Below are 24302 nucleotides of genomic sequence, written 5' to 3' on the forward strand. Positions count from 1 at the left end.
TATACAAACTGACTTGAGTTTTTTTTTTTTTTTTTTTTTTTTTTTTTTTTTTTTTTTTTTTTTTTCATGGCAAATTCCATGCACATACAGATTTTCTTAAAGTAAAAATTTAGTTGAAGTGCCCATTCCCGGTGAAACCATCAGCCCATGGTATTCAATCCAACTTGTTGGGGACTGTTGCTGAATGCAATCAGTTGAACAGATAAACATGTCTTCAGGATTATTTGAAAGTGGTGGGCTTTTTGTTTGTTTTAGGAAGGAGAGGCCTTGCATGGGAAGATGACCATCAACCACCCCTCTTGACGAGGGTTCAAGGGTCCACTTAAGGGCTCTGGAAAATTTTGTTTTTTTTGGAGGGCAAACAATGCTATTTGTTATAGTTGAGGACTATGATTCAGCTAGTCACAATTCTAATTTCAAGAGGGAACTATTGGTGTGATTGTTTTTCAGAAACCTAATGGGGGGGAGGGATAAGGCCTCCCCTGACACCTCCCCCTCCTAAATCCCCTTAGGGGCTCATGGCGTCAATAAATACTGGCTGAGTTCCCAGTAATTAATCCCATATACTTGTACATTGTATACAGAGTACATTGTATACAGAGTCCCAGGTTAGTTCTCCACACCTGTCTGCTGGGCTGTTTGTCAGTCAGTCGGGTCAAGTTGCATGTTTTAGTGACATACGGTTTCCACGACATAAATAATATGACATTATTCACTCGAAAAGTACCATGACCTTGAATTTTGTTTATAATCTTGGCCTTAATTTTGGTGACCTTGTAAATAGTTGCAAGTGTTTGGCAGTGGACGTCTCACTTGGTTGGTATTGTTTCTTATAACATGTTTCTATGACAATGGAAAACTGTAATATAGACATCATGGCTTTTTAGCTCCAAAAATGCCTTGACCTTGTAATAAATTTTAAAAGTCATTACCTTGACCTTAGGTGACCTTGGCAATAGTTGCAATAGCCTGGCAATACCTTACTTAGTAGAAATTGATACTTAAAGCATATTTCTGTGACATTGGGTTCCCATGCTATGGACTTCAAGGTGACCAACCCCATCAACTGGCGGCCTTTTTGGATTTTTGTGAAAAACAAGACTTTGCCATGGGGGGATTCATGGGGGAATTTTTTGGGCTATATTGGGCCTTCAACGGACCAGAATCAGTTGAGAAACCTTTGTCACCAATTTTTTCCAACCTAAGTTGTTTATTGACTGGCCTCGTGCTGCTCGTGTCCTTATTTATTACCTACCCCCACCCCACCCCCCTCCCTGCTGAAAAAACATGGGAGTGGTTGTTTTTTAATTTATCAAAAATATTTTGTCAAGGCCAGTGTTATCAGTAAGTCATAAAAACAAGTACATGGAACCCAGTAGACAATAATTAATTTATTTTAAAAAATTGTCTGGAGTGTCTGGTACATAGCCACATTGGAAAGTGACACCCGCGATATATATAGTTAATTATATTTAATTTGATCGTGAAAAAATAGTTCTGCACACTTTTGTAGCGCCTGTCTCTTTAAGTGTTGTTGATCTATTGAATATAATACAAGAATGATAAAAACTTAACAAAGTATACATTATCCCCATGGCGGTTAATTTATCAATTTTGATATTAATAATTTTTGAAAAATTATCATGTTTGCTAGTTCTACCTGAAATGAAGTAAGTGAGCGCGGCCTGATACAATATTTGTTTAGAGACGATAAGCTTTGATTTGACTGCAGAACTGCGACACGCCAGCAGCAATTAGACAGAGAAAACCAGAGAAAATATCTGCAGTTAACTAAAGAGCTGTTACTGACTGTTATTTACCTTAGTAACAGCACCGAGTCCACACAGAAAGTAACTGTACGTCATAGAACTGAAAGAGAAGGTACTGCCACTGACATAAGTAACAGTGAGTACTGAAGTCTAGCGAAAGTTAAAACTAAAAGTAGATGTTCATGTTGTAATGTTACTTTTAATCACTCACAACACTTCTAAATCTTAGTACAAGCTTCTGAAACAATTAAGCAGGTACCACATCACGGGTTCTGGGAAAGTGGAAATGGACTTGTGATATTAGTTTCGCTAACAGTTTTATTTCCTGATTGCCGCCATTTCTTATCCCATCGGGATCACGTAGTGCTGACATAGAAAAATCTGGGCCCAATGTTATCAGCCTGGGAACCGGCAACCGGTCTACCGCTAGGTGGATTTTAGACAAACCAGAAGGCTTAGACTTTTGAATTGGGTAAAATTTTGGAGATTTATAGGGTGTCAGAAACGGTGTAATATCTCAGTGTCGGCTGTTAACGTACTCAGGGTTACATTTTGTACATTTTCATATTGAGAGATACATTTTGAATAATGTGAGATGCACCGCTAATTGATCTAGAGCCTATCTAGTGTTAAAATGAGTTTGAAATTTTACCAAAGCTCTTACGGAAGTTCATCTTTAACTCGGATCTTTGTATCTGTAGAGGCCCACAATTCCTTTTTATAAAGATGACCACTTCAATTTTTACAAGTAATATAATTTAATAATCTTCCCTAGGGTTTGGTAGGTTTTCTTTCACTGATACCAGGTACCAATCCATATTTGCATTTGAATTCTTTTGTTTTATTTTTGATAAGAAGATTTTGTCTATAAGCCACATAGATGAAAAAAAGTTGCACAGAAAAATTAAAACAATATATATTTTAATTGCATATACCTTGCACCTTTAGCTAACTTTATGTGGTTAAAACCTAAAATGATTTCACAAACTGAATTTCTACCAGTATATACTGATAGCCAATAACTATTAATATTAGCAACAGCACAGCTCAAGAATATATTTTTTATCCCTTACAAGTATAACAAAGGTTGTAATGGTGCTTACTGCCACACAGCATTTGGAAATGATGGGTGCTTTTGTTATGTTAATTACAGGTCAAGGTGCGGTAAAATGATTAATCCTGATCCCATTCAGCCTACACAAAATTAATGGAGTCTTTAATAGAATATCTCTAAAATAATTTCTAACTGCATTTATCACATGCTCACACACATACACAGTGAAATAAATAATAATAAATTGCAATCTTTGTAATAGGTAAACTGCAACAATAAATCTTAAACAGCACTATTTACAATCAATCTTTATCTTAAACTGCATTGTCCACACTTAATTCATAACAGTATTGATAAACATAGTTCATCTGGAATTGAGCTTTGAGCAAACATGCACGCCCATCATCAATTAAAAACCCAATTTGAATCAAGGCCTGAAAATGTTAGAAAATAAATGCATGTCAGGGCACCACAAACTGATGTTCTCCACTGTCATGCCCCAATCATTGAAGGTCCTGCATCATTTAAAGTACAATAATTATAAATATAAAATGATGAGTTTTACAGATGATCTACATCTTCCCGTTATACAGTAATCACATTTACTTAACATTTTCAAAAGGGAAAAATTGTGATTTTAACACATGTTGTATTCAATATTTTCAAAGTCTTAATTTAAAAAAAAATCATAACATTCCTTGGATGGTACAAACAAAATAAAAAACGTGCTCCTATATAGCTACAGTAAAAGAACCACAAATGTAGTGGCGGATTTAGCGTTGGATGGGGGGGGGGGGGAATCAGGGGGGTCTTGACCCCCCCCCCCCTTCAATTTCTAAAAAAATCACAGCAATGGTCCCCGCTTGAAGTTAATATTTTGACTAGCTGAATCATAGTTCTTAACCGTTCCAAATGGCACTGTTCGCCCTCTAAAATACCAATTACCCACGTGGACCCTCCCTTGAAATGATCCTGTTTGTTTTTTATCCTCTATTTGTTTACTTTTTTCAATTCCCAAGCAAAAGACAATTTAGATGTATTAAATGCTTTTACTTTAATAAGACTAGGCAAGTTAATTTACATGGTGTCTATGGATAAGACGTACCATACATTATATTATAATCTTCCCAAATGCACAACTAGACTGGGATTTTTATACATCATATTTGATCAACATGTAATCAGAATGGTGACAACTTAGGAAGAGCATGTCTACAGTCTTCATCACTTTTGTTACTGGTCCACGTGTCCACTTGGTTGGTATTTATTTAAAGTCAAGGATACCACTTGACCAGTGTTCTCCCCACAGGATTTGTACAGCAAGAAAATGGGGAATTTATAAATAATTTAAAGTTAACAAACTGCCCTTTTTTTCTTTTCATGACAAATATCATGTACGTACAGCATTTCCTAAAGTATGGTAAAAATTCATTTGAAATGCCCATTCCCAGTTAAACTATCAGCCCATGTTGTTCAACCCAACTTGTCGGGGACTGTCGCTGAATGCAATCAGAAGAACAGATTAATACGTCTCTTGGCATTGAATAGAATACACAAACGCTGCATGCTGATTATTACACAAAGCATTTCTGAAAGTATTAAGTTTAAACCAGTGAAAAAGAAACTTTTAATTGCGTTACTTAAAAACAGGACAAAAACAAACAAACAAACAAACAAACAAAAAAATACATATACACATATTACACATGCTAAATTGCTATACCGCAGGGGCTGATCTAGGATTATTTGAAGAGTGTGGGCTTTTTTGTTGTTGTTTTAGGAATGACAGGCCTTGCATATGAAGCTGACCCTCGTATTCCATGGCGAGGGTTCGAGGGCCCGCTTGAGGGCCTTGGAAATATTTGGTGATTTGCAGGCAAACTGTGCCATTTGGTACGCTTGAGAACTATGATTTAGCTTGTCACAATTTTAATTTCAAGGGTGGAAATCTGCGTGATTTATTTTCAGAAACCTAAGGACCGCCTGACACACCCTCCTAAATCTTGAATTGTTGACCATTGCCCCGCTCATCAATTCCCATATACATGTACATTGTACACCGAGTCCCAGATTAGTTCTCCACACCTGTCTGCTAGGCTGTGTTTGACGGTCAGTCGGGTCAAGTTGCTGCTCATGACGTCATTCATTACCCCCCCCCCCCCCATGGAGTGGTTGTTTTTAATTTATCAATTAAAAACGATAAATGAAAACCTTAGTTAAGGCCAGTTTTATCAGTAAGTCTTTAAAATATGTACATGGTACCCATGCAGACAATAATTTATTAAAAATAACTTGTTTACAATGTCTGGTGGATTGGAAAATCACACCCGTGATATATAGATTTCAATTTGATCGTGAAAAAATAGTTCCACCAATTATTGTAGCGCCTTTTCCTTTAAGTGTTGTTTAATACAAGAATGATAAGAATTTAACAAAGCACATTATCCCCATGGGTTTATTAAGAACTGTAATTTTTGAAAAGTTTTCATGAATAGCGTGTTTGTTAGTTCTACCTGAAATGAAGTACATGTACATGTAGGTGACCGCGGTCTAATACAATATTTGTCTAGAGACGATAAGCGTTGATCTTGTCTGCAGAACTCCGACACGCCAGCAGCAACTAGACAGAGAAAACCAGAAAAATATCTACAGTTAACTAGAGAGCTGTTACTGACTGTTATTTACCTTAGTAACAGCACCGAGTCCACACAGAAAGTAACTGTACGTCATAGAACTGAAAGAGAAGGTACTATCACTGAAATAAATAATAGTGAGTACTAAAGTCTAGTCAAAGTTGAACCTGAAAAATGATGTTCATGTTGAAGTGTTACTTTTGAACTCACAACCATCTAAATCTTAGAAGAAGCTTCTGAAACAGGCATGTACCACATCACGGGTTCTGAGAAAGTGGAAATGGACTCGTGATATTGGTTTTGCTAACAGAGTTTTATTGCCTGATTGCCACCATTTCTTTTCCCATCGGGATCACGTAGTGCTGACATAGAAAAATCTGGGCCCAATGTTATCAGCCTGGGAGCAACCGGTCTACCGCTAGGTGGATTTTAGACAAACCAGAAGGCTTAGACTTTTGAATTGGGTAAAATTTTGGAGATTTATGGGGTGTCAGAAACGGTGTAATATCTCAGTGTCGGCTGTTAACGTACTCAGGGTTACATTTTGTACATTTTCATATTGAGAGATACATTTTGAATAATGTGAGATGCACCGCTAATTGATCTAGAGCCTATTTAGTGTTAAAATATGTTTGAAATTTTTCCAAAGCTCTTACGGAAGTTCATCTTTAACTCGGATCTTTGTATCTATAGAGGCCCACAATTCCCTTTTATAAAGATGACCACTTCAATTTTTACAAATAACATAATTTAATAACCTTCCCTAGGGTTTGGCAGGTTTTCTTTCACTGATACCAGGTACCAATCCATATTTGCATTTGAATTCTTTTGTTTTATTTTTGATAAGAAGATTTTGTCTATAAGCCACATAGATGAAAAAAAGTTGCACAGAAAAATTAAAATAATATATATTTTAATTGCATATACCTTGCACCTTTAGCTAACTTTATGTGGTTAAAACCTAAAATGATTTCACAAACTGAATTTCTACCAGTATATACTGATAGCCAATAACTATTAATATTAGCAACAGCACAGCTCAAGAATATATTTTTTATCCCTTACAAGTATAACAAAGGTTGTAATGGTGCTTACTGCCACACAGCATTTGGAAATGATGGGTGCTTTTGTTATGTTAATTACAGGTCAAGGTGCGGTAAAATGATTAATCCTGATCCCATTCAGCCTACACAAAATTAATGGAGTCTTTAATAGAATATCTCTAAAATAATTTCTAACTGCATTTATCACATGCTCACACACATACACAGTGAAATAAATAATAATAAATTGCAATCTTTGTAATAGGTAAACTGCAACAATAAATCTTAAACAGCACTATTTACAATCAATCTTTATCTTAAACTGCATTGTCCACACTTAATTCATAACAGTATTGATAAACATAGTTCATCTGGAATTGAGCTTTGAGCAAACATGCACGCCCATCATCAATTAAAAACCCAATTTGAATCAAGGCCTGAAAATGTTAGAAAATAAATGCATGTCAGGGCACCACAAACTGATGTTCTCCAGTGTCATGCCCCAATCATTGAAGGTCCTGCATCATTTAAAGTACAATAATTATAAATATAAAATGATGAGTTTTACAGATGATCTACATCTTCCCGTTATACAGTAATCACATTTACTTAACATTTTCAAAAGGGAAAAATTGTGATTTTAACACATGTTGTATTCAATATTTTCAAAGTCTTAATTTAAAAAAAATCATAACATTCCTTGGATGGTACAAACAAAATAAAAAACGTGCTCCTATATAGCTACAGTAAAAGAACCACAAATGTAGTGGCGGATTTAGCGTTGGATGGGGGGGGGGGGGAATCAGGGGGGTCTTGACCCCCCCCCCCTTCAATTTCTAAAAAAATCACAGCAATGGTCCCCGCTTGAAGTTAATATTTTGACTAGCTGAATCATAGTTCTTAACCGTTCCAAATGGCACTGTTCGCCCTCTAAAATACCAATTACCCACGTGGACCCTCCCTTGAAATGATCCTGTTTGTTTTTTATCCTCTATTTGTTTACTTTTTTCAATTCCCAAGCAAAAGACAATTTAGATGTATTAAATGCTTTTACTTTAATAAGACTAGGCAAGTTAATTTACATGGTGTCTATGGATAAGACGTACCATACATTATATTATAATCTTCCCAAATGCACAACTAGACTGGGATTTTTATATATCATATTTGATCAACATGTAATCAGAATGGTGACAACTTAGCAAGAGCATGTCTACAGTCTTCATCACTTTTGTTACTGGTCCACGTGTCCACTTGGTTGGTATTTATTTAAAGTCACGGATACCACTTGACCAGTGTTCTCCCCACAGGATTTGTACAGCAAGAAAATGGGGAATTTATAAATAATTTAAAGTTAACAAACTGCCCTTTTTTTCTTTTCATGACAAATATCATGTACGTACAGCATTTCCTAAAGTATGGTAAAAATTCATTTGAAATGCCCATTCCCAGTTAAACTATCAGCCCATGTTGTTCAACCCAACTTGTCGGGGACTGTCGCTGAATGCAATCAGAAGAACAGATTAATACGTCTCTTGGCATTGAATAGAATACACAAACGCTGCATGCTGATTATTACACAAAGCATTTCTGAAAGTATTAAGTTTAAACCAGTGAAAAAGAAACTTTTAATTGCGTTACTTAAAAACAGAACAAAAACAAACAAACAAACAAACAACAAAAAAAAAAAAAAAAAAAAAAAAATACATATACACATATTACACATGCTAAATTGCTATACCGCAGGGGCTGATCTAGGATTATTTGAAGAGTGTGGGCTTTTTTTGTTGTTGTTTTAGGAATGACAGGCCTTGCATATGAAGCTGACCCTCGTATTCCATGGCGAGGGTTCGAGGGCCCGCTTGAGGGCCTTGGAAATATTTGGTGATTTGCAGGCAAACTGTGCCATTTGGTACGCTTGAGAACTATGATTCAGCTTGTCACAATTTTAATTTCAAGGGGGAAATCTGCGTGATTTATTTTCAGAAACCTAAGGACCGCCTGACACACCCTCCTAAATCTTGAATTGTTGACCATTGCCCCGCTCATCAATTCCCATATACATGTACATTGTACACCGAGTCCCAGGTTGGTTCTCCACACCTGTCTGCTGGACTGATTGACAGTCAGTCGGGTCAAGTTGCATGTTTTAGTGACATACATGTACGGTTTCCACGACATTAATAAATAATATGACATTATTCACTCGAAAAGTACCTTGACCTTGAATTTTGTTTATAATCTTGGCTTTAATTTTGGAGACCTTGAAAATAGTTGCAAGTGTTTGGCAGTGGACGTCTCACTTGGTTGGTATTGTTTCTTATAACATGTTTCTACGACAATGGAAAACTGTAATATAGACATCATGGCTTTTTATGCTCAAAAAATGCCTTGACCTTGTAATAAATTAAGTCATTACCTTGACCTTAGGTGACCTTGGCAATAGTTGCAATAGACTGGCAATACCTTACTTAGTAGAAATTGATACTTAAAGCATATTTCTGTGACATTGGGTTCCCATGCTATGGACTTCAAGTTGACCAACCCCATCAACTGGTGGCCTTTTTGGATTTTTGTGAAAAACAAGACTTTGCCATGGGGGGATTCATGGGGGAATTTTTTGGGCTATATTGGGCCTTCAACGGACCAGAATCAGTTGAGAAACCTTTGTCACCAATTTTTTCCAACCTAAGTTGTTTATTGACTGTCCTCGTGCTGCTCGTGTCCTTATTTATTACCTACCCCCCACCCCCCCTCCCTGCTGAAAAAAAAAACATGGGAGTGGTTGTTTTTTAATTTATCAAAAATATTTTGTCAAGGCCAGTTTTATCAGTAAGTCATAAAAACATGTACATGGAACCCAGTACTTAGACAATAATTAATTTATTTTAAAAAATTGTCTGGAGTGTCTGGTAGATAGCACATTGGAAAGTGACACCCGCGATATATATAGTTTTTAATTTGATCGTGAAAAAATAGTTCTGCACACTTTTGTAGCGCCTGTCTCTTTAAGTGTTGTTGATCTTTTGAATAGAATACAAGAATGATAAAAACTTAACAAAGTATACATTATCCCCATGGCGGTTAATTTATAAATTTTGATATTAATAATTTTTGAAAACTTATCATGTTTGCTACCTGAAATGAAGTAAGTGAGCGCGGCCTGATACAATATTTGTTTAGAGACGATAAGCTTTGATTTGACTGCAGAACTGCGACACGCTAGCAGCAATTAGAGAGAGAAAACTAGAGAAAATATCTACAGTTAACTACAGAGCTGTTACTGACTGTTATTTACCTTAGTAACAGCACCGAGTCCACACAGAAAGTAACTGTACGTCATAGAACTGAAAGAGAAGGTACTGTCACTGACATAAATAATAGTGAGTACTAAAGTCTAGTCAAAGTTGAACCTGAAAAATGATGTTCATGTTGAAGTGTTACTTTTGAACTCACAACCATCTAAATCTTAGAAGAAGCTTCTGAAACAGGCATGTACCACATCACGGGTTCTGAGAAAGTGGAAATGGACTCGTGATATTAGTTTCGCTCACAGAGTTTCATTGCCTGGTTGCCGCCATATCTTATCCCATCGGGATCACGTAGTGCTGACATAGAAAAATCTGGGCCCAGTGTTATCAGCCTGGGAGCAACCGGTCTGCCGCTAGGTGGCTTTAAGACAAACAGGAGGTCTTAGACTTTTGAATTGGGTAAAATTTTGGATATATATAGGGTGTAATTGTAATTGTTACATGATTCATGTCAAGAAAATTATTACCAGTCCTTTGAAACTTCTCACCTTATTCCTGGAGTCAAGGCATTACTCCACTATTGTAGTTTTTTCACCCAATCCAGCATTCACGTTTATTTCAATGAAAAAAAATGTCCATTGAATTAAATTAAAATCCAGATACCCTTGTTAATATCAGGTAAAATGCTAAATTCAAAAGAACTGACATATAGTAAATAAATTAAGTCTGTAAAATCACAAAGTCTCTTCCTTCAGGCAAAATCTCAGACATTGTCTCTTTAAATAAAATCAGTGGTCATAAATTTGACGTGTCCTATTTTGAATCCAACCTGTCCAACAAAACCAATTTTTTTTCCATTCATACCTCTCGGTGAACTTTGTAAACATTAATATATGTAGTCATACACGTAATGTATTTATTACCCAGATATTCAGTCAAATGAGCCTGGAAAATGCAGTGGGTTTATTTTCAGATAAAAAGTGGTTTTTTCATACTTGTGAACTCCTGAATATTTAATCTTGCATATAAGTCTGATTTAACATGGTTTCAATCAGGCCTTTTCCCAGGGTTTGGGGAACAGGGTTCACTTATTGTAAATCTGAAATTTGATAACAGATTCACATGAAGTTTAACCAAGTCTTAAAAAAACTGAGCTGGAAGTGGGAGGGGGGCAGTGTTATATTATTTTATTAAAATATTCAAAATTTATAATGTTTGACTAAATTTCATTAAAAATTGAAGAATATAACATTCATTGTATAATAGTTTACTTATATAAATATCACTAATATTAAAGTTTTAAATTGATATTAATTTTAACAATTTGCTTTCTTTAGGGGTAACATGTGTTTGATTTTTTTAAATATATGAATTAAATAAAATCAGTCATTTAAAAAATTTCCCCTTCTTTTAATTTAAATTCTCATATTTTTATTAATTTTCTTCCTTACATCAATATCACACTGGTATATGACAGCAATGTTAATTTATCATATTCCAGCACTAAATTTTTAACTGTAAATAACACAGTGGTGCTAGAGTCATTAAATAAAACATCTTACAAAGTTTCAGGTTTTGCAAATAAAAAAAACAACACTTCGACAAGATCTTCAGTCCCAAAGTTTGACTTTCCAACTTCAAATGGTTGTAAGGAGATAGCGGCAACGCATTTGATTGACAGGCAGTATGTTGCCTTGACAACAAACTAGATACATCCAGTTCATCCAGTCCAATCTGGCTGTTGTACGCAGTACTTATGTCATGTGGTTTCTATTTTAGGAACGGTCTTTATTACTAGAGCACGTATATTTTTAAACAAATAAATATTCAGTAGTCAGCCTAGTGTTATGTGAATAAATTATGTCTGGTGAAGTTCTTGTAGGCGTTCACTTTCATAATTTGGCGGTAAGTTTGCTTAGACTTCGTTTTGGGACCACGTGTTTTGTACCAAATGCAGGTCACTCTTTTCAATGCCATCCAGGAAGAGACGAGAAGACGTTAGTATGGAACAAAAATTTCTTTTTCAAAATTTTTGTTCTTAAGTTCTAATAAAACATAATCTGTCCATCGGACAGCCCACCCTGCAAATTCACTTGTCCGAACTGAATTTTTACCTGTGGAGCCCTGTTTTGGTGTCATCACACACTTTATTTGACTGTCTGATATCTTCCTGTGTTCTTTTCTTACGTGCTGGGGCATCACATTCATTATTAGCACTAAAATACTTACAGAGTATAGACGGAGACAGGGGTAATCCAGACTGCGACTAAGGCGCAATCCTGTATATAATCCATGTGCGCCGTGGCGTCATTCAATTAATTTTTTTATGAAGAAAGACATCGTGCAATTACAATTACAGATTATAGAAGAATCAAACTGCGTAATTAGACAGGATTGTGTTGTTCTGAATTTGAATGACCACACATCGTTCGTTATTTGTCTCGTAAACAAGCATATATATATAAATGCCGCGTTTAATACTTTGTATCAGACGTACAGTGAAGCAAGGAGTTATAAGATACTCCTTGAGTGAAGGGTCTTTGCGCTAGGTATGCCGGGAAAACGGTGAATAAGCATGTACTTTCGGTTTCGTTGAGAGAGTCGATTTCTTGAAGGGTGAGCCTCATTGTTTTTGTTTTATTTCAACCAAATCTGCTTAATATGAACGTGCATATTGATATACAATTATTTTAGAGGCCAGAAAATGATGTGAAATGCCGATCGTCGCCCCATGGTGTGGGGTTTGGGGCCTACTCAAGGGCCCTGAAAATTTTTGATGTTTTGGAGAGCAAGTAGTGCCTTTGGTACGGTTTAGAACTATGGTTTATTTAGCTAGTCAAAATTCTAATTTCAAGAGGGAATATCGGAGTGATATATTTTTCAGAAATTGATGGGGGAGAAGAAGTAGTGGTTTTTTTTTTTTGTGTGTGTGTGGGGGGGACTTCTCAGTATCTAAACTGCTGGTGGTGGTGGAAGTGGTGTTGGTGATGCTGCTGCTGAACGAAGCGGCTGGGATTGACTTAGGTCAAGGGGGCTGTAAAGGCGTGTTCAGCCTTGTCCGTCATCGTCCAACACAGGACTAAGTGACCACAAGGGCCCCTAACATGTATGTGTAAAATATTGCAAGGGCAGTGTAGTAACCAATCAGAGGCCGTGGTTTAAGCCAGATACAAAACTCGTCGCCGAGCAATACTTTAAAATTGAATGTGAAAACGAAAGTTAAAAAATGTACACTTCCAAAATAAATTCCCTACTTTCTTTGACAATGACAATTTTCTTGATCTGTGAACCTGCGGCTCGCAATACCCATTGTAATATTTCACGTACAGCTCGGTGACTCGTATGGTATCTGGGGTGGCGCTAGCAATCTTTTTCATTCAGCCAAATTACTACTTTTTCATCAGTTTTCTTGTCCAAATGGTTTAAATTTGACTAAAATCAGTCAAATCAACCCTATTTTGTTTAGCCAAAGGCAATCAGTTTTAGCATTTGGCTAAATTGGCGAGTGTTAGCGCTACCCCAGGGTATCTATCACATACTGGCCTACTATAGTACAACACCTGTCAACTCCCCTCAATCTATCAATCACAAGCACTTGTCAGTGTCAGAATTTCACGATATTGACTGTGACGTCGGCGGAAGGGTAGCCAAGACCATTGACATGAGCGCCATCTAGTGTCAAATCGAGTTTTGACTTCTAGTTGCGTTTTGACGACTAGTTGTATTTTGCCGTCTGATCTGATAAGGAAGACGTGTAATCGTGTTTTTAATTCGTCTGATCTGAAAACTACGACATCTAATTGTGTTTTTAATGCGTGAAATTCAGAAATGCCTCGTTTAATTTGACAGTATCGCTGTCTGATCTGATAATGACGACGTCTAATCATGTTTTTAATTCGTCTGATCTGATAACGACGACGACTATTCGTGTTTTTAATTTTTGTATAAACCGCCGCACATACACTCTGCAATGTAGGCTTTTAGAAGTTGTATACAACAAATCCAGTTAATATCAAACGCTATTGATAGTGTCAAAAATTACTACCTAATGGTGGCAGTGTATTTGATGGCATGATTGAAAACCATTTGTGCTCTCTTCTGTAAAGTACAAAATTATCAAAGAATGTAAGGAGAGTTGATCTTGTTAAGTGATTGCCTTATACATTGTCCCAAGGTGGTGTACATGTGCGGGGAGTGGTGGGGTGGGGTCCAATTCATTTTTAAAATATTCAGTGTTATATAGTTGTTATATATCTGATAAGTGTAAATATGGATTGTAATTTGTTAGCACATTTCTGTTTAGTTTCCAAGAAATGTATTTTTCCTAAGGCCACACTTTTTAAATTTTATGGATGACATCCTGCGCGCGCACGGATTTTCGCCCGTTCTCCAAAAAAAAAAAAAAAAAAAGCCCCCCCCCCTCAGCCCCCAACGAAGTCGGTTGTCGCAAACGTCGTTATTGAATTTGCAAGGAAATGAACTTTCTGCGCATGCGTATTTTCGCTAGTTGAAATGCGGCCACTTTGCTGTCAAATTCTTTTCTAGGATTACTTTCAAATTACACAACAATTTCATAAAGAGAATGGGCGCCATCGTTTTGGATTGGTATGCCATTGATATTGGGCATGGAGATAGCACCTTTTTACAATTGTGCGAAAGGCTGGCGGCGGCAATTCTGACATTCTGTATAAAGCAGCACATTAATACCAGGTTTTCTGTAGCGAAAAAAGGGTCGACAAGGGCGTCGAGGTATTTGGTGGGCTGAAGGTCGGACAGGCCACCTGACAGTTTAGCTGCTTCGTATGAGTTGAAGTTGACAAAATGGCATCGTCCGAAATGACCTTTAATAGATTTGGTAGTATTAAAGGCCTACTGCGCTCTAGGAACACATAGCGTTCACTGCTTTTTTTACAGTATAAAAACTATAAATCCACGTCAAAAAATTGTTCTTTTTAAGTTTTAGAGAGAAAAGATGAGATTTAGATGAGAAAATTCTGATTGGTCAGTTTCTAGTGACGTAACCCGTGGAGTAGCTTCCCACAGCTGTACTAGTAATAGTATATACTATGCAGTAGGCGACTAAACATCCAGGTGTCAGAAAAACAAATGCCGCAAAGTTGTGTTGCTTCCGGGTGCCGTAATGTAGGTTACAATAAGAAAGACATCTGCTATTATATCCTGCCTGCGGATGCCGCTAAACGTAAAATTTGGCTCAATTCTCTGAAGTTAAAAAATCCCAGCACAGTGTCAAAACACGCGAGGATCTGTAGCGACCACTTCGAGCCGGAATGCTTCGTACGTGACCTGCGAGCTGAATTGTGCGGTGGAAAAGCACGGAGAAAACTAAAAGATGATGCTGTACCCAGTATATTCGATTTTTCGGAGTACCAAAATGCGACAGTAAATGCCAGAGCGCTGCCGACGAGAGTCTTACCTGTAGGATGTGTGCATGATGCGGCCGTCGAAAGGAAGAAGAGAGCAGCTTCTAGAGCCCAAAAAATAGTTCGTAGCAGAATTACGTTGTCGAATTTTTTGGTTATGTTAGTGAAAACGTTAATATTAACATGATAGTGGAATCAAATTTTTACTCGACATACTGCTGCACTGATCACGTGTAAGGCAGAAGTAGCGAGGTAAGTTGCAGAGGTGTGAAATGTAGTGTCCGATGCTATCAGTCCGATATCTTTGGCCTTTTGTCCACTGACCTGGCTCTCCCGGAATGACACTGGTAAACTGCACGGGTGTGAAAAATAATGTTAGCTGTCACACCTGCATGTATTAGGTAACTTTCTCTTATCAGTCGGGATAAGAACGTTCAGCCGACGCGACAGATGGGCAATGTGTGAAAAACTGTGTTCGCTGCCCTGCTTCCAAACCTTTACTGTTAACATAGTTTTGGTGTATTTTGTTGGTTAATAAATGATAATCACGTGGGGAATTCATCTTCTTTTGTGTATCTATCTTCATAAGTTTGAATTTATAAATGATCATGTAGTGATCAATTGCGTGTATCGCTTTTAGTTTGCACTGCTAGCAAGCGGATAGCTGAATCGAATATGGCTTTCTGAGCCTTGACGCTAGTGACGTCACTCGCCTTAAAGCGCCACCACGCGGGAGTATCATAAACTACATTCACACCTGCATAAAATCGGCTTTAAAAACTAAATAAACGTAAGAACTTTTTTTTCATTACTCAAAAATGACTTTTGGGCACCTAACGGATAGTTTTAACCCGTTTTTTCATCACAGTATACCTTTAAGCATATCTTTGCATCATTTTTTAAACATTTCTGTGAAGTGTTCAAAATGTTTTAATATTCTGAGAATACAAATAAAGACACACTGTTTGATTGATATTTGTTTTATTGATTGCTATACCAAATGAATGCATGAAATAACCTTAAATAGATTTGGTAATATGAAGTATATCAATTCATGACTTTTTTTTACATTTCTACGAAGTATACACAATGCTTCAATATTTTGAGAGCATGGATAAAGACATATTGTTAGTTTGATACGTGTTTCTGTGGTTAAATTTGTGTTTCCAGCTGTGTACTGACAACATTCCGTTACTTAAGCAGTTTTTTTTTTTTTTTTGGACTGTTTTTTTTTTTTCGCCCTCTCGCACCGATTTTGGGGTACCCAGAGGATGTCATCCATAAAAATAAAAAAGTGTGGCCTAAGATTCATCAAAAACCTCATTAGTCTCTGGGATACATATTTCATCTGTGGCAATGCTTTGTTATTGACAGACAGATCTGAAATTTAAATGTTTTGCATGTTTTTTGCTGTTTGGTGTCTTTTCAATATCTAAGGAGATAGTTGGAACCTTTCCTATAGAAAACATTTCCTGTGGGATCCTATAGAATTTATAGGAATGCAGGATCCAGTAGGAAATTTTCAAAAGGGATTCCTGGTTTAACCTACTTAATACAACACGTGTTAAATGTATGAAAGATGTAGTTATTGACTTTAAAATGATCAAAGTTGTATTTAAAATATTTTTTAGACTAACAAATGTTCCTCCTAAAATTCAGAGTTTAATTCCTATACAGTATTATTATTAGATTGGCTGACTCTCTGTCTGATACATACTATCTTGCCACTGGGACAGGAAGCATTCTAAGAAAAATATATATTGTCAAAAAATCATTTTGATATCAAATTGTTATTTCATAATTTCAAGATTACCAGGCAAAGATGTTTTTGATAATTCAAACATTTTCAACAATATGCCCTAAATTGTACTTAATGTAAAGTACTGGCTAGCTTACGTTTGGTATATAGCCACGTTTGTCTTAAGTGTACCTTGTTTCATATTTCAGGTACCTAAGACCTCCAGAAGCAGAAATATTAGTAATAACTGGTGTCCAACTTCACCTATCTTAATAGATATCCAGAACTAACAGACTGAAGGTATGTCATGTATGAACTGATATATTGCCTAAATTTTATTTTATGTAACCTTTAAGATTGCATACATTTTAGTCAGTTCATTTATTTGCTCTAAGTACAATTTACTTGTTAACCACCCTTAATTCTGCTGCATGGTCACACACTTTTGTGATACATTATTTCATTTATAACATTAATTTGAGAAAACTTTTAAGATAATATCATTCTTGTGGCCCACATATTTTTTCAGATAACTCATGTGGTTTGTTCGAATGCACAATATATCCACATAAGGTAATAGAGTTACTGCCTACTGAACAAAAATGTACGTTAAAATGTTTGAAATACAAGATTTAACAGAGCACGTGTATATGTTCACATAGTATTTGTCAATTGTACTACTGTCACAAAAACATATTTACATATTTAGTATTATTATTAAATATTTTCATTTTGTCACCATCTCAAGTAGCAGTCAAACTACAGAATTGTTGACAACCACATGGAAATTATTTATTGGTGGACTTTTGGCAACAAAGCCATATAAAATACTGTTGTGTACAGCTGATTAATTCAAACAAAAAAGTGCATGTCACACTTTTTGTACCAATTTGTATATTTTTAATTTTCAATATTTTTACAATGACAACAAAAGACTTACAACTTAGTTATTTTAAGATAAAGTACCTGTCATCTGAAGGAAGAAGAGATAATTTTTTTTTTTTGGGGGGGGGGGGGCAACAATACCCCATTTACACTACTGTGCATAACCCATTTCTAACAATAAATAATTTGGTAACAATTTATTTCTTTTCAATTTCAGACAAAGAAAAGAACAACAAAAGACATGTATGCACAGTAATGGAAGAAGTCAAAAAAACATTTAGCACATTTTCCAAGTGACCATATATAACATAAAGCAGTGACACTTCTTCCTGCTGCTCCATTCCTGAGACATGGCTTACAGACAAGGAGTACCAGGTAGAGAGAGACTTGATCTCTTACATAGGCTACAGTTGTCTCCACAGTACAAGACACCAGACAATGTGCTGGAATGGACTGAGCTTAATATAGATAAAGCTGATATAGACGACCTACCAGAGTCTATTGACAGGTGTAAAAAACTTAAGGAGATATCTGCAGTAATCAACAGGTTATCTTCTTTGCCACAGTCCATATCCAACCTGCCACACCTCACAGTGTTGGAACTATGGGGCAACGCCTTCACTACATTCCCCATAGCACTGTGTGACTTGACTAACCTACAGGAGCTGGACCTGGGTTACAACAAGCTATCTGACATACCAGTGGATATCACCAGGATGAAGGGGCTTAGAATATTCAACCTCAATAACAATGCCTTCACTACATTTCCCATAGTACTGTGTGGCTTGACTAACCTACAGGAGCTGGACCTGGCTGAGAACAAGCTATCTGACATACCAGGGGATATCGCAAAGTTGGTTAAACTAAGGGTACTTAGACTTGCACAAAATACCATCACCCACCTACCACCTCAGATGACAAATATGTATAGGCTAAGAGACCTAGATGTGGTAGATAATCCTCTGGTACAACCACCTATTCATACTGCCAACAGGGGACTAGATGCTATTAAGAGGTACTTTGAGGCATTAGCCCCATAGGATCCAGTTAATTCAATTCAATTCAATTCAATTCATTTCTGTACTGGTACATAGATTGCCATGACCTTGTACAATACGATATACTAATGACCATACAATACAATTAGTGCATTACCATTTCTCTAGTTGGTATTATGTTGCCTAGCCATTTGTGAAGGAAAAAATAATCTTTATATAATGAACATACGTACTAGTAAAATTACTCATAAAATATTCTATCTAAGCAATGAGATAAACCTTGGTGTGATTATAAATTTACCATAAACATACTAATAAATATGTTACACAAAAGGGTATGTTTAAACTTAAAACCACAGTTACATAGCTGTTTACATGGCTGTTTAAGGCCAGTTTGATGACATAGATAATTACTATTAATGACAATTACATAAGACAGATAAGTAAATAAGTTACACAGATATAAATATTGTGCCATGTTCAGTCCCACTGCCGAGTCACTTCTCACAACAGTGGGACCATACACTGACATTTTAAGGGATATGCTAAGAGTTACCAAGCAGAGCAACCACTTCACTTCTTTTCTTGAATGATTTGATCATAAAATTGGAGAGGGACACTAAAGTATCTTTGTTGGCGCTGTTAAATACATGGCATAATTGACTGTCTGGTGACCTTGTATCAGCTTTTAGGATTGAAGTTTTACTAAAAAAAGGTGACTCGGTCTGTTTTGTACATTGGGCATTGGAATATAAAATGGTATTCATCTTCAATTACCCCTTGTGTGCACAGGCGACAGAATCTGTCGCACCTTTCAGTTTTTGGCCTGGTGTGCCGCCCCGTTTCGATGTGGAGTTTATGGTCACTAAGACGTAGTTTAGCAACGGTTGACAAGGTGACATAATTTGTTATTTTATCAACATAAGCTGCCCTTTCACACTTTTGGTTAAGTATATGGAAGAGAGACAATTTACTGCTGGCTTGAAGTTTGTTATTGCATATTTGGGTAAAGTGGTCAGTTTGTCTTTGTTTGAAAATTGTGGTGAAGTTTTTTGGAGGTGACTGGCTAAGCCACACATCTCCAAGGCCAAATGTGAAAAGGATTTTTCGGATCCCCTCAGACTATAACATACAAGCTGGTCTGAGTGTGTGGACTGCGGGAGGAACATAAGGTGTTAGCAACTTGTACATGTAACTATTTATCTCTTGTATGTATGCTTGTTTCATTAGTGTATCATCAGACATTTGAATAATTTTACACCATAGTTTGACAGATGCAAACTGTATTTTGGTATAGAGGGGAAGGTGCCCAAGTTCAGTGTATACACCATAGTTTGATACGTTTTGATGGAGGCCAAGGATTTGTTTGCAAAATTTTAAGTGCAACTTTTCTGTAGGGCAGTTATCCGTTGACACAGAGTAGCCCCATATCTCTGAGCAATATGTAAGGATTGGGGAAATGAGGGTATCAAATAATTTCTCTTTTAAGGATGTGCTAACATTACTCTGAAGTGGAAGAGACTTGGACAGACTGAAGAATGCCTTTGTAGCACGTTGGAGGAAATTACTTTGGGTTTCTGTAAAGCTTCCTGATCGATTTAGAAGGAGACCTAGACCCCATTTCCAGAGATTAGATCGATCTACTTTAGATCGACCTAACTCCCTGGGGGTTCACGCCAAATAGCTGTCAGCCGGGTGGACACGAAAGTTAATTACCCCCTTACAGCTTGTAGTAGGCGGGACGGACATTTAAGCTGGATTATCTGACAGTAATCTAGTGAGACTCCCTGCGGGGATAGATCGATCTAAAAGTTCTGGGAATACAGCCCTAGATACATGTATTTGTTGACCTCTTGGATTGGTTTTCCATACAGAAAAAAATTTTCACTGTGAGATTTTGATTTTGAGTTGAAAATAACTATTTTAGTTTTGGTGACATGTACAGTCAGTCTCCACTTGTTACAGAAATTTTCTACAATTTCCAAACTTTGCCTTAGCCCCTTGGGGGTCTTGGACATAAGGATGAGGTCATCAGCATAGAGTAAACCTTGTATTGGTATTCCATTTATATCTGGACTTGCAGCACTTTCGCCATTAATAGATCTAAGAAGGTCATCAATAAAAATATCAAAAAGAAATGGGCTCAGTGTGTCACCTTGTTTTACACCTAGTCTTGTATTAAAGGCCGGGGATATACCACTACTTGTCTTAACACATGCTTGGGAGTTTTCATACATGCTCGTAATGTTTTTGTACATAAGTCCTCTTATTCCTAGAGTACTTAGCTTGAACAGTAGTCCATTCCTCCAAACATTATCGAATGCTTTTGAAAAGTCAATGAAACCTGTATAATTTTTTTCCTTTCATAAACTTTGTAATAATGGACTTAAGTATAAAGATGTTATCTGAAGTACCATGACCATGATTAAACCCAGTTTGATGAGGTAGGGGTACCCCTTGTTGTGTTGCATGTGCTTGAATTCTGTTCAACAGGACCGAGTTGTACAGCTTTCCGAGGCAGCTTGTTATAGATATTCCCCTGTAGTTGTTACCATTTGATTCGTCACCAGAATTCATTTGATTCGTTAATGCTGACCCATAAAGTTCTGCTGTGCCCAATTAATTCTGTGAGCTAGCCTTGAAAACCCGGGTCACTTCAGTAAATTGGCCATAATTTATTTGTTTGCCTTTATTACCCATACAAAGTATACATTTTTAAAAAGCCAATATTTTAAGCTAAATGAAAATAGAATTACATTTAAATTCAACATGCAGTATCAAGCGTTATGGCCGGTTAAAAACTACATTTTCATTTGGTAATGGGTGAAATAAAACAAAGTTGATTTATCTTATGCACATCAATTTTTTTTATTTCTCCATACATTTACCTGAAAATTCACATAGATGATGTCAATTATAGTAACTTTCAATCCAGGAAATTTCAGCAAGTTATCTCCATTAATTTCCAAGTTATGCTCGTTTTGCTATCAGGTATACCTACTTGACCTTGCCTCAGTTTTCGGCCTTACAAGCTCACGGTACCCTTACCGCTGGCAAGGCCTCATAGCAGTATGTACAAAAACCTTGAGACACTTAAGTACCTCGAAATGTCCACGTTCTGACAATCTCTGTGGGTCCTCCGATGTACCTTGTAGTATGTAAATCCAATTAAAAGTGTTTTCGTGTACCTTCAGGCACGATGTTCATAAAGTTTTGCTCTTTTTATTTCAGCTTCCTTCTGCACCGACACAACAGCACGCCATATTGTGGTACACTTGCGGAAAGGACGACCACCTTTTCAAGGTCGACCTCGAAATGGAGTTGACCTGTTTCATGTTTCAAATGTGAACTTTTAGCGCCCTCGGGTGACGAGTTGTGATAAATGGTGTTTGGTCCATGTAGGCGACCTAGCTCCAGTTATAATATGTTTTACAAGTATTTGGCCATCCATTTGCGCTTCTGTCGAATTTGGCCTACCTTTGCCTTAAAAGCTACATGAATAAATATTTGAGAAATTTTATAATTATAGTATTTTATAGCAATAAAAATATATTTAAAAATCATGTATTGTTTTATTTTTTATTATTAGTAGTATTATATTTTCGCTCTTAATCAAAAAACATACATGAATTACATTAAAAGAAAAAAAAAATTTTACTTATTTTTTCTATCAATTTCTTTATTTTTTTCCTTTTTTTCTTTATTTTGTTTATTTATTATTTTATGGATGACATGCTCGATCTCTGGTGTTCCGAACACTACTGGGAGAGGGAAAAAAATAATAAAATAAAATAAATAAATAAATAAATAAATAATCGGTGCAGAAGGAAGCTGAAATAAAAAGAGCAAAACTTTATGAACATCGTGCCTGAAGGTACACGAAAACACTTTTAATTGGATTTACATACTACAAGGTACATCGGAGGACCCACAGAGATTGTCAGAACGTGGACATTTCGAGGTACTTAAGTGTCTCAAGGTTTTTGTACATACTGCTATGAGGCCTTACCAGCGTTAAGGGTACCGTGAGCTTGTAATTAAGGCCGAAAACTGAGGCAATACTTGACCCAGCTTTTCAGCTCACCTGAACATCGTGGCCAGAGCTGAATAGAAGTCAAATTTTAACACCATCTATGACAAAAACATCTTTAAATGCAACGAATGCATGATGAGGTATTGGAAATCAGTGTGGTGGGTCTAGAGGACAGTGATCTGATATTGTCAATTCTCCTGAATCCACCCTGTGAAAGTAATAGCAGAATTTGTAAAAACTGCTGTTAAAATACATAGTTCAACTACAATTTAGTACATCACAGCCACTAATTGTTGATAATGCTGTGAATAGCTTAATTAATTAACCTTATAGCATAACATGCTTTAACACGTGTAATTTAAGCATAATACATATGTAACGTCGTATTAAACATAGAAATGGATAGAAATGGACCGACAAAGACCTCTAGGTAAGCATAGTAAGCCTCTCTAGGATTGTATTTGAGTTCTACATAGCAAAAATAAACATACTTCTGCACCAGAAAGAAGTTTTATTGACTTTTCTGCTGAGACACCCATGGAGGTTGTAATCAGGTCAAGGTCGCCATTTTCAAGGTGGATTCCACAACGAGTCTGTGCTTGGGTTGCTCCAGTAAACAGCTTTTACAAGCACAGTAAATACTTAAATTAAATAATTTAAACTACAAAGTTTAGACTAAACAACCAGAACAGAAGCTTCAAAAATGTGTGCAACATGACAATGCAATGTGTATGTGTAATGACACACTATTGAAGACAGTTTTAAGTATATGTACTCTTTGTAACATAACACTGGTTATGGCATAACTTATGTATGGACCATTCTCATTAATCTTAACAACTGATATTTTAGTGATACTATACTGAAATGTACATATATTTTGTGACAATTGTCACACTGTAACATAGAATGTTGGGTATAATTCTTTAATACTTGCAAATTTTGTGCAAAATTGACCTGAGTTTTTATAACTCTGAGGCCAGAACTTCAGATTGCCAGTTAACCATACCGTTGTTAATAACCAGTTAATGATATTTCACTGGCTGGTAGAGATAAAGATTATGATAAAAATGTGACAAGTGAGTAGTTGATTTCAGTGACAGGTACATGTAAGTCAGACTTCAGTTCTAGATTTAATTACTTCTGAGATTGCTTCTGAGAGCTTATTATTGTGAAGTAAACAGTTCATGATCAACACCTTGTTCAAATGTTCAATGTGATGATTTCTGTAAAATAATGTTAGCTAAACAGAGGGATATCTATTGAAACACGTCCAATATCAGATCAGGTCTCATGATAAGATATTTGTACCTTCACCACTTCTTTTATTGAACATTCTATCAGATATTACTTAAAGGACAATGTTCATGTAAAAATCCATTTCTCGAATTTTGAAGATACAGCACTCAATCTATACACTAGAGGTATGTTTTAATCGATCCCCGCCATTTAAAAATTATAAAAACAATCTATTAGTAGAAAAAAAAGCGTTTTAGTAAACCTCACCTCAATATGCA

The 24302-nt window shown here is 36.3% G+C and overlaps 1 protein-coding gene across 2 annotated transcripts; it reads left to right on the forward strand.

The window, feature by feature from the left end:
* The first annotated feature begins 1604 nt into the window (after positions 1 to 1604).
* Positions 1605 to 22304, forward strand: LOC106164331 (uncharacterized). Of its 2 annotated transcripts, none has more exons than XM_087015945.1 (4): positions 1605 to 1905; positions 17079 to 17169; positions 17972 to 18769; positions 21984 to 22304. In XM_087015945.1, exons 3-4 carry the CDS (start codon positions 18105 to 18107, stop codon positions 22075 to 22077), a joined length of 759 nt encoding a protein of 252 aa, XP_086872071.1. In that variant the 5' UTR covers positions 1605 to 1905; positions 17079 to 17169; positions 17972 to 18104; the 3' UTR covers positions 22078 to 22304. The 2 variants fall into 2 exon arrangements, with proteins under 2 accessions (XP_086872071.1, XP_086872072.1); XM_087015946.1 differs by lacking the exon at positions 1605 to 1905 and adding an exon at positions 8549 to 9858.
* The last annotated feature ends 1998 nt before the right edge of the window (positions 22305 to 24302 follow it).

Source organism: Lingula anatina, chromosome 6 (assembly GCF_051362555.1).
Source record: "Lingula anatina isolate TDL-2025a chromosome 6, LinAna3.0, whole genome shotgun sequence".
NCBI lineage: Eukaryota > Metazoa > Brachiopoda > Lingulata > Lingulida > Lingulidae > Lingula > Lingula anatina.

What these genes read in the sequence shown, in the direction of transcription:
- LOC106164331 (XM_087015945.1), top strand. Translation starts at nt 18,105, where the DNA reads ATGGCTTACAGACAAGGAGTACCAGGTAGAGAGAGACTTGATCTCTTA. An exon ending in GGACTAGATGCTATTAAGAG is followed by an intron (nt 18,770 to 21,983) that starts GTACTTTGAGGC and finishes TTTTTATTTCAG; the next exon opens with CTTCCTTCTGCACCGACACA.